Genomic DNA, 12,209 nt, shown 5'->3' on the forward strand with positions numbered 1-12,209 from the left:
GTAACTTCTCTGACATTGGCCATAGTACTTTTTTCTACATTGGTTCCCCAAGGCAAGGAAAACAAAAGTAAAAATATACTATTGGGACCAAATCAAAATAAAAAGCTTCTGCACAGTGAAGGAAACAATCAGTAAAACTGAAAGGCAATCTATGGAATGGGAGAAGATATTTGCAAATGACATATCTGATAAAGGACTAGTATCCAAAATATATGAAGAACTTATGCAAATCAATACCGTCAAAAGAACTAATCCAATTAGAAATGGGCAGAAGACATGAACAGACATTTTTCCAAAGAAAACATAGAGATGGCCAACAAACACATGAAAAGATGCTCATCATCACTCATCATTAGGGAAGTGCAAATTAAAACTACAATGTGTTATCGCCTTACACCTCTTAGAGTGGCTAAAAGCAATAACACAAGAAACGTGTTGGCGAGGATGTGGAGAAAAAGAAACCCTCTAGCACTGTTGGTGGGAATGCAAACTGATGTAGCCACTGTGGTAAATGGTATGGAGGGTCCTCAGAAAGTTAAAAATAGAACTAACCTATGATCTAGCAATTGCACTTTTGAGTATTTACCCAAAGAATGAACACACACACACACACACACACGAACAGAATATTATTTAGCCATTAGAAGAATGAAATCTTGCCATTTGTAATGACATAGGTGGAGTTACAGAATATAATGCTAAGCAAAATATGTCAGAGAAAGACAAATACCATATGATTTCACTCATAGTTATGTGGAATTTAAGAAACAATTGTCCAAAGGGGGAAAAAAGAGAAAGAGACAAAACAAGAAACAGATTCTTAACTACAGAGAACAAACTGATGGTTAACAAAGGGGAGGTAGGTGGGGGGAGGGTATATGGGTGGAGGTTGGGTGAAATAGGTGATGGGGATTAAGAAGTGCACTTGTCATGATGAACACCAGGTGACATATGGAATGCTGAATAACTGTATCGTACATCTAAAACTAATATAACGCTTCATGTTCACAAACTGGAATTAAAATAAAAACTTAAAAAAATGAAATGCAATGAGGGATCTCAGATTGGATCTTGGTCTAGAGAAAGGGCTTTAGTGAGATAAAATTCAAATAGACAAAATCTGAATGAGGTCTGCAGACAAGCTAATAGACTAGATTAGAACTGAGGCAAGATGTTAAATTAGGGGATGTTGGGCAAAAGATACACAGAAATTTCATTTTACTATTTTTATCAATTTTTTCGAGGTCTGAAATTGTTTCAAAATAAAAAAATTTAAATGTTTTTAATTAAAAAAATTTAAAATCCATTAACAATAAGAGCCTCATATTTGTGAGGATGAAGAAATATTTACTGTGAATGACTAATTTTAATGTTGTTTTTCCAAATTTTTTACAATGAAGTGTATTGCTTTTATAATTAAAAAGAAAACTATTTCTCTTTAGATCCTATTCACAAGGATCAAACATATTCAAGAAATATAAATATCATCCCAAGAAATGGTATGTAAAAATATCTAATAGAGAATAAAAGTATCTGATGCAATCCTTTTCCCTTATAGCAAATTTAGAAATAGACTTCTCTGGAAATTGCTAATTTCTATTACTATATAGTCTTTGGATCATAATGACTAAGTGGTGAAAAAGAAAGTATAAAAAATTAGTATAATCATATAATTTTTACACATGACATAAAACGTACTTGCAAGCATCAAAATTTAATTCCTCTTATAACTTCTCTCTAACCCTTGCTAACCCCTGGATTCATTAACAGGTCAATATTTGAAGGGGGAAAAAACCAGTTACAGGAAACACAAATGAGTATCCAGGGCCACTCACAAATGAGTATCTAAAGTTTAGAAACTTTAACTTTGTTTATAAAGTGTGACAGGGGTGCTTGCGTGGCTCAGTCAGTTAAGTGTCTGACTCTTGACTTCCACTCAGGTCATGATCTCGTGGTTTGTGGTTCGAGCCCTGTGTCAGGCTCTGTGCTGACAGTGCAGAGCCTTCTTGGGATTCTCTCCCTCTTCCTCTCCCTCTCTGTCCCTTTCCCACTTGTGTGCACTCTCTCTCTCTCTGTCTCTAAAAATAAGTAAATAAACTTAAATAAAGTATGACAAATCGAGTGGCAAATCAGAGAGGTAAACCATGTGGTGGTTATAAAAGGATGTAAAAAAATTTTGTGTGTTATTTATACCTTTAGTTCCCTACTTCCTGAAAGTTTGTGCTTACTCTATTTAATGAAATATTCCTATTCTTTTAAATAATATAATTTTTTTCTGATAATAACAATGTTAGAAGCTAAATTTAAAACATTCAAATAGTTTAGAAAAGCATAAAGAAGAACTTGAAAATCACCCACAATCCTGCTACAGAGATGGTTACTGTTAACCTTTTGGTGGACGCTATTCTAGATCTTCTCTCCAGGTCTCTTGTCACACACAGATGCAGATATTTTACATACATGTAGAATTTACTAATGGAATTGTAATATTTTGCAGCATTCCATAACTGGAAAGATTCTTAAGTAATTTCAAGTCTTTAATTTTGTAAGTAAACTCCATGTTCACAGACTCATTTACTCTATCTTAAAAACACATTCAGTTTTTTGAAAATTAAAAAAAAATTGTTTTTCATTACAGAAATGTGAAAAAAAGGTATAGTGAGGAAAATCAAATCTCTCATAGTCTCAATCGCTTAGGAGTGCTCCCCCCACCCTGCTCCTCTTCCAATTACTCCCAGTAAGTGGCAGCTTCATGCTTCCCGTTGCTCAGGAGAAAAGCCTTGGAATCATTTTTGGCTTCTCATTTTATGGAAAAAAAAAAACCTTTTCATTTTCTTAACTAAAAAAATATTTTATTTTACAGAGAGTGAGAGACAGAGAGAGAGAGCACGAGTGGCGGAGAGGGGCAGAGAGAGAGAAGAATCTCGAGTAGGCTTCATGCTCAGTGTGCAGCCCAGTGGGGGCTCTAACTCAGGAACCGTGAGATCATGACCTGAGTGGAGATCAAGAGTCTGATACTCAACCAACTAAGCCACCCAGGTGGCCCCCAAAAACCCCTTTCTAATTCATTAGCATATTCTGTTAGTTCTGGAAAAAAAAATACAGGAACCAACATATTCTTGACAATCTCACACACACCAATCAGGTCCAGCCACCATCATTTCAGGCGTACCCTTAAAGCATTCAAGGTATGAAAAATTCATTGATAGGGTTTCAGAATCTACACTGCAACTAACCTTCAAGAAATACCACAGGTCAAGTTTTCAGGTACTTTCAAAAAAGAATATTCACAATTACCTGAATAGGCTATAGAAATACTCTTCCCTTTTTTGAACTATGTATCTCTGTGAGGCTGGCTTTATCTTCATAGATTTCATGACTTTTTTTTTTTCATATAACATATTTTAATAGACTGATTACAAAAAGATATGTGAATCTAGCTGACTTCTATTAAGCTAGACATAAAAGATATTTGCAAAAATGTAATTAATTACACATTTCACTAATTTTCTTTACTGTCTTGAAAAATACTTTTCCTGAAAAATCATGTTATTTTTATGTTAACATATAATGGGGTTGTTATTGTTATTTTTAAATGACATAATATTTGAAAATTTTTCAGTTTTAATTACTATGGTAAGTATTCATAGATATAACTAACATAAACACTAGTAAACCACTGTTCTAGCAGCTTCCCTCTCAGAGGAAAGTCCAAAATTCTTTTTTTTTTTTTTTTAATTTTTTTTAACGTTTATTTATTTTTGAGACAGAGAGAGACAGAGCATGAACGGGGGAGGGGCAGAGAGAGAGGGAGACACAGAATCAGAAGCAGGCTCCAGGCTCTGAGCCATCAGCCCAGAGCCCGACGCGGGGCTCGAACTCATGGACCGCGAGATCGTGACCTGAGTTGAAGTCAGACGCTTAACCGACTGAGCCACCCAGGGCCCCAAGAAAGTCCAAAATTCTTAATGGTGTACAGACTCCCTGCCTTGACCTACCCCCATTTTCTCTATAATGTCCACATCTACTGTGTTTTGACTATTTCTGGTGCCCATTTTCACCTTTTTTACAATGGTCTCTGTGACTTTTGTTTGACTATACCAAGTTCTTACATGAGAGAGTTGGCACTAGCTTTTTATAGTTTTTGGAATATACCCCTCAAATCCTATGGCTCACTGTCTGCTTTTAATTCTTTCTTTAATGTCACCTTGTAAGCAAGAAAGTGCAAAATGGAACCTTCCATCTTTGTCTATATTTTCCTTATTATACTTCATTACTTTTTTAAAAAAATAGCAGTTATCACCTCTTGACTTATATTTTTAATTGTCTTTTCCATCTCAAGTGAAAGCCCGTAATAGCAGGTAATCTTCTGCTTGTTCATTCAGTACCGAGAAAAGTACCTGGCATTTAGTTTTTACTTTCTTTTTTTTTTTTCCCCCCAGTGTGGAACGCTTCACGAATTTGAATGTCATCCTTTGCGCAGGGGCCATGCTGATCTTCTCTGTGTTGTTCCAATTTTAGTATGTGTGCTGCTGAAGCAAGCACTAGTCCAACTTTCAATTTCATGCAACAGATGACTGAAATTGTCATCTTTTTGCATTTACACCTGCTTTTTCCTTTGAAAATTCTTGATTTACCTGGTTTTTCTCAACAATGCTATGATAAAATATTTTAAATGCAAGTATATTTTATCCTAAAACAGGAAAAAAAAAAAAAAAAACAAATGATGGGAGAAAAAATAGGTATTAGACTCTCATACCTGACATACTCTGAGTGCTTGGTCCAAGACTGTTTTGGTATCAGTGTCATAATCTGGGCAGGGCAGCATGGTTCTGCTGAGATGTGCCTGTAGTAGGAGATGTGCTTTGGTGTGAGGGCTGTCATATGAATGAGGATTTGATTCAAAGGGAAGACATTTTGCCAGTTCGCTATTCATATGATCTTCATTGTGTCTTACTGGCAAATCTGTGTATTCTTCTGCATCCTGGAAAAAAAAATACATACATATACGTGTATATGTACATGTACATGTATATACATATACATATATATATACATATATATATATAGAGAGAGAGAGAGAGAGAGAGAGAAATGTGTTGAACCAGAAGTATAATAATTAATGTACTTCTTAGCTTAACTATTGACATTTAAAACATGGTTTAGAAAAATGATAAGCTAACCAATCATGCCCCTTAGAATTTTGCTTTGTTTAATACCATTACTAACATGTAGGCACAAGTTAGTAATGTACAATATATCTGAAATGCATGAAAGCTCTTCATATTTATGCAATCAACAAAAAGACCTGCTGGGCATCACAAAGTATGCTTGACACTGGGGCCACAGGAGTAAACCATAAGCTGAGAGTTCCTCAGGGAAAAAAAAAAGTTCTACAAAGTACAATGAATGTTATGATATGGTAAGTACAGAGTGCTGAAGGGACATTGCTTGGGGATCTGATTATTTTAGAGAGTCAGGGAAAGTCTCTTGGAAGCAATGACATTTAAGTTAAGATCTATAGGATGAGTGGAAGAAATAAGTCAGGGCTGGGAAAAGGGGAATGGGGTAAGATTGGTTAGGTAAGAAAAGATTGAAGAACAGAATCATCAACTTATATTTATTATAATAAATTAGATTAGGAAACAATCAACAAAACTAAAAGGCAACCGGCAGAATGGGAAAAGATATTTGCAAATGACATATTGGACAAAGGGCTAGTATCCAAAATCTATAAAGAGCTCACCAAACTCCACAGCCGAAAAACAAATAACCCAGTGAAGAAATGGGCAGAAAACATGAATAGACACTTCTCTAAAGAAGACATCCGGATGGCCAACAGGCACATGAAAAGATGCTCAACGTCACTCCTCATCAGGGCAATACAAATCAAAACCACACTCAGATATCACCTCACACCAGTCAGAGTGGCTAAAATGGACACATCAGGAGACTATAGATGCTGGCGAGGATGTGGAGAAACAGGAACCCTCTTGCACTGTTGGTAGGAATGCAAATTGGTGCAGCCGCTCTGGAAAATAGTGTGGAGGTTCCTCAAAAAATTAAAAATAGATCTACCCTATGACCTGGCAATAGCACTGCTGGGAATTTATCCAAGGGATACAGGAGTGCTGATGCATAGGGGCACTTGTACCCCAATGTTTATAGCAGCACTTTCAACAATAGCCAAATTATGGAAAGAACCTAAATGTCCATCAATTGATGAATGCATAAAGAAATTGTGGTTTATATACACAATGGAATACTACATGGCAAGTAGAAAGAATGAAATCTGGCCTTTTGTAGCAACGTGGATGGAAAAGGAGAGTGTTATGCTAAGTGAAATAAGTCAGGCAGAGAAAGACAGATACCATATGTTTTCACTCATATGTGGATCCTGAGAAACTTAACAGAAGCCCGGGGCGGGGGGGCGGGGAGGGCAAGGGGGAAAAAGAAAAAAAAAGTTACAGAGAGGGAAGGAAGCAAACCATAAGAGGGTCTTAAATACTGAGAATAAACTGAGGGCTGATGGGCGGTGGGGGAGAGGGGAAAGTGGGTGATGGGCATTGAGGAGGGCACCTGTTGGGATGAGCACTGGGTGTTGTATGGAAACCAATTTGACAATAAATTATATAAAAAATAATAAAATTCTTAAAAAATAATAAATTAGACTAAAATAAAATGATTTGAAATTAAGTTTCCAGTTTCACATGTAAGGAGCTTAAAAGCCACCATTTTGTCCTAAGAACAAGTAAAAAGTTGAACAGATTGAAAGATCAACAGCTTTTCTTGGATCCATAAGAGAGGGGAGGACATGGGACGAATCGTTGCCCCCAAAACTGGAGACACAGGAAAATGCAGGGAGTCATGGCTAACAGAAACATAGACTCACCAGTGGTGAAGTAAGAAAACCTGAGCTGTAATTGATGAATTATTGGAGGATCAGTGTGGACAACTCAGAGCTAAAAACTCTAGGAGGATCTAGTCTTATAGGGGTCCTCAAAAATATTGTGACATTTACCTCCAGGAGCTTGACCAGATACCCATGGTAAAGATGAGAGAAAAATCCACTTGAGTTTCCAGCAGGGGGAGGAGAAAGGAACCAGTTTGAACTATGCCAGATAACTCTGTTTTTCTTCTTTTTTAAAATTTTTATTATTAAGTGTTCATTTATTTATTTATTTAAAAAAAATTTTTTTTCCAACGTTTTTATTTATTTTTGGGACAGAGAGAGACAGAGCATGAACGGGGAAGGGGCAGAGAGAGAGGGAGACACAGAATCGGAAACAGGCTCCAGGCTCCGAGCCATCAGCCCAGAGCCCGACGCGGGGCTCGAACTCCCAGACCGTGAGATCGTGACCTGGCTGAAGTCGGACGCTTAACCGACTGCGCCACCCAGGCGCCCCGTGTGTTCATTTATTTTTGAGAGAGAGAAAGAGAAATTGTGTGCATGTGGGAAGGGCAGGGAGGAGACGGAGGACCTGAAGTGGGCTCCACGCTGACAGCAGAGAGCCTGATGTAGGGCTCGAACTCATAGAGCTGAGAGATCATGACCTGAGTGCAAGCTGAAAGCCTAACTGACTGAGCCACTCAGGTGCCCCAAGAACTCTGTTCTCCTTAAAAAGGCTTGTTCTCAGTAGAAACTAGTTAACCAGAGCCTAACCTGCTAGGGTACTATTAGAGCTTAACTGACCTGGGGTAAGGGAAGTACCCAACTTCAGTCCACTCTAGCCATCCTGTCCCACCTAAGAGGGAAGAAAAACTGAGAAACACTTGTGAAGTCACAGTCTAGAGGAATAGGCTCTCTAAAAGACTGAGACATAATCATAGAACTATAGTTCTATGTGAGTTCAACTCACCAGCATATTACTAAAGTCCTATTTATAGCAGATTTTTTTTACAGAGTACATTATGTCTGGGTATCAAGAAAAAAATTACAAGGTATATCAAAAAGCAACAAAACAACAACAAAATAACAAAACAACAAAAAACCAAAAAACCCTCACAAAACCAAAAACCAAAAAACCTAACCAATTTGAACAGAAAGAGCCAGCATCAGAACTAGACTTGGCAGAGATGTGGGAATTACCAGACTGGGAATTTAGAACAACTGTAATTAGTTGCTAATCAACTAATGTATGTTAAGGGCTCTAATGGATAAAGTAGACAGCACATAAGAACAGATGGGCAATGAAAAAGGAGATGAAAATCCTAAGAAAGAACCAAAAAGAAACCCTAAAGACAAAAAATACTGTAACAGACAAGAAGAATGCCTTTGACAGGCTTATTAGTAGATAGGTCATGGCTAAGAAAAGAACTTCTGAGCTAGAGGACATATCAATGGAATCTTCAAAAACTTCAAAAAGTAGACTGGAAAAACCAGAACAGAATATCCAAGGACTATGAACAATTACAGAAGGTATACCATAAGCATAATGGGAATACCAGAACAAGAAGAAAGAAACAGAAGAAATATTTGAAATAATAATGACTGAGAATTTCCCCCAAATTAATTTCAGACACCAAACTACAGATCCAGAAAGTTCAGAGAACACCAAGCAGAATACATTTCAAAAAAAATCTACACTTCGGCATATCATCTTCAAACTCTGATTACAGATAAAGTCCTCAAAGAAGCCAGAGGAAAAACACAACTTATTGAGGATCAAGGCTAAGAACTATATCTGACATCTCAAAAACCATGCAAGCAAGAAGAGAGTGGAATGAAGTATTTCAAGTGTTGAAAGAAAAAACCCTACCAACTTAGAATGCACCATTTAAAATTATCCTTCAAAAGTAAAAGAGAAATAAAGACTTTCTCAAACAAAAATCAAGTTAATCTGTTGCCAGTAAAAATCCCTTACATGAAACATTATGAGATGTTCTTTAGGGAGAAGGGAAACAATATAGTTCAGAAACTTGCTTCTACATAAAGAAAGGAGAACATGAAAGAAGGAATAAGTGAAGATAAAGTAAAGCTTTTATTTTTATTATTGTTAACTGACCTGATAATAATTTGTTCAAGATAATAGCAACCATGTATTTGATTAGGTATGTTTATGTACATATCATATATATATATATATATATATATATATATATATATATATATATATGCTTGTGTGTGTATGCATGTATATATATACATATGTATGCTTATATATAAAGTAAAATAACAACAATGATATAAGAAACAAGAGGGTGGAACTAGTATTATTTTGCTGTTATAAAGTACTGGCACTACCTGTGAAATAGTATGATGTTAACAGAAAGTGAAATGGGAGTAGGACTAAATGCATATTGTAAACTCGGGCAATCACCGAAAAAAAAAAAGTATAACTGATATGCTAAGAAAGGGGAAAATGAAATCATATAAATTCTCAATTAAAACCACAAAAGGCAGAAAAAGAGTGGAAGACAAAAAATGGGAACAAAGAATAAGGGCCACAAACAGGAAACATTAACAAATGTAGCAATGAATCCAACCGTATCAATAATCACTTTGAATGCCAATATCTAGATGACTAAAAGACAGACTGTCAGAGTGGATAAAAAATACAAATCAACTGTATGTTGTCTATAAGAAACTTTAAATATGAAGACACATATATAAGTAAGTGGATGGAGAAAAATATACCATGCTAACACTAATCAAAAGAAAGCAAGAGTAGCTATATTAATTTCAGACAGAGCGACCAAGGAAAAGTTACCAAACCAAGGAAAATTATCAGTAAGATAAAGAAGGGAATTACATAATGATAAAGAAGTCAATTCTCCTGGAAGACATAAAAATTTTTAGTGTATGTGTTCCCAACAACAGAACATCTAACTATGTGAGCACAGTAAGTGACTGAATGTAAGATTGTTTTAATATTCAAAAATCAATTAATATAATTCACTTTATTAATAAACAAAAACAACACAATACCTCAATTGATGCAGAAAAAAACATCTGACAAAATGTAACATGCATCCCTAACTAAGACTCTCAGCAAATTAAAAAAAGAAGGGAACCTTTTCAACCTAGTAAATGGCATCTCTGAGAAACCTACAACTAATATATTTACCAGTATCTGACTGAATGCATCCCCTCTAAGATCAGGAATAATACAAGGGTGTTTGCTCTAAGTATTTCTATTCAACATTGCACCAGAAGTTCCAGTCAGTGCAATCAGGCAAGAAATAAAAGAAACCCAATGAAAAGAAAGAAGTAAAACTGTCTTCATTTGTAGATGATACAATTAACCAGGTAGAAAATCCAATATGATCCAGAAAATAAACTACTAGAATAAGTGAGTTTTGCAAGGTTGCAGGATATAAGATTAACGTACAAAAATTAATTGTATAGTTATATTTCTGTATATCAGCAACCAAGAATCAGAAATGAAAAAAAAATGATAGCATAATATATATGAAATACCTAGAGGTGAATTTGAAAAAAAAAAAAAAAAAACCAAAACCTGAAAACTACAAAACACTGCTAAAAAAATTACAGGACATAACTAAATGGAGAGATATACTTTAATTCTCTTAAAATTGATCTATAGGTTTAATACAATTTCAATTAAAACCACAGCAGGCTTTTTTCCCCTTAAATAGAAATTGACAAACTGGTTTTAAGATTCACATAGAAATGAAAAGGAGCCAGAATAGCTGGAAGAACTCTGAAAAGAAACAAAGTTGAAGAGTTATCAATACCTGACTGCAAGACTTATTATAAAGCTTATCTAATCAAAAGTGTTGTATTGGACTAGAACAGAGTCCAGAAATAATTAACCTATACATATTTAGACAACAATTTTTGACAAAGGTTGAAAGGTGCAACAGTGGAGAAATAGTCTTTTCAAGAGATGGTAGTAGAATAATTGGGTATCTACGTGCAACAAACAAACAAAAAACAAAAAACCAAAAAAAAAAAACCAAAATAAAGCAAAATGAAATAATTCAATTGTAACCTTGCACTCAAAATTTACTGAAAATATATGATAGGCCTAAATAGAAGATCTAAAACTATAAAACTTCCAGAAGAAAAACCCTACCTAGGGTTAGGAAAAGATTTCTTGGATAGGATAACTTAAAATTTTATCAATAAAAAAATTGATAAATTGAGCTTCATCAAAATAAAAAAAATCTGAAAATTAAAATTCAGGACTCAGACTGAAAATAATTACAAAGCATATATCTAATATAGGACTTGTATCCAGAATATATACATTTTCAAAATTCACAGTGGGAATACAAACATCCCAGTGTAAAATAGGCAAAGATTTTAACAGATACTTTATGTGAAGATATGCAATCTCATTAGTTACTAGGAAAATAAAAATTAGAATGACTAAAATTTAAACGACTGATATACCAAATACTGGCAAGAATGTAGAAAAACTGGAACTTTTCCTATATAACTGGCAGGAATTTAAAATGTTATATTTGTTTAGGAAAACAGTTTTACATTTTCCTAAAATTTAAAACATATAACTACCATGTGATTCAGCTATTTCATTCCTAGTGATTTACCTAAGAGAAAAGAGACGTATGTCCACACAAAGATCATACACAATGGTTGATAATAGCTTTACTTTTAAACCAAAAAATTAGAAAAAAACCTAAATGTCCATCAACAGATGAAGGTAAAAACAAATTGCATTATATCCATACAATGGAGTTCTAAGCAGTAATAAAAAGAATGAACTACTGATACTCAACATAACACGGATGAATCTCAATAATTATGGTGAAAGAAGCCAGACCAAAAACAGAGTACATACTCTAGAATTTGTAAACTAATCCACAGAGACAGAAAGCAGATGGGTAGTTGTCTATGGACGGGGTCAGAGTGACAGGGGAGAGAGTTAAAGTTCATGGAGGGGTCTGACATAACTTTTGATTTGCATTTGATAGGCATAGAATTCTTGCCTAGGAAATAAAACTGTGTGATGGAACTCCTTAAGATTTTCTTATTTGGAATTCAGTAGTATGAAATAATTAGAGTATTCTACTCTCCATGTATAACATGTCTTCATCTATATTTGCGTGACTTACAATTTCAGAAACCTGTGCCTTTACTGTATCCTAAGAATATATGAGACTACTAAAAATATAGTTATATACTTATGATAAAAACTCAGACTATAATAATAGGGAAATTCTTATTTCAAAAACTGGAATAAATTCATTTAAACAAATATTTGTTGACGATCTGCTTATGA

General features: G+C 34.9%; 1 protein-coding gene and 1 non-coding gene across 4 annotated transcripts in view; both read right to left on the reverse strand.

The window, feature by feature from the left end:
- ASCC3 (activating signal cointegrator 1 complex subunit 3) overlaps positions 1–12,209 on the reverse strand; it is a 361,492-nt gene that overhangs the window by 28,200 nt on the left and 321,083 nt on the right. For all 3 annotated transcript variants that reach the window (XM_019831019.3, XM_011282448.4, XM_019831018.3), the window contains exon 37: positions 4,760–4,984. In XM_019831019.3, coding sequence (XP_019686578.2) covers positions 4,760–4,984 — 225 coding nt within the window. The remainder of the gene's footprint in view (positions 1–4,759; positions 4,985–12,209) is intronic.
- LOC111560624 lies at positions 4,438–4,545 on the reverse strand. The gene has a single exon (XR_002742627.1). It is a non-coding gene; the product is annotated as a U6 spliceosomal RNA (small nuclear RNA).

This window comes from Felis catus, chromosome B2 (genome assembly GCF_018350175.1).
Source record: "Felis catus isolate Fca126 chromosome B2, F.catus_Fca126_mat1.0, whole genome shotgun sequence".
Classification (NCBI taxonomy): Eukaryota; Metazoa; Chordata; class Mammalia; order Carnivora; family Felidae; genus Felis; species Felis catus.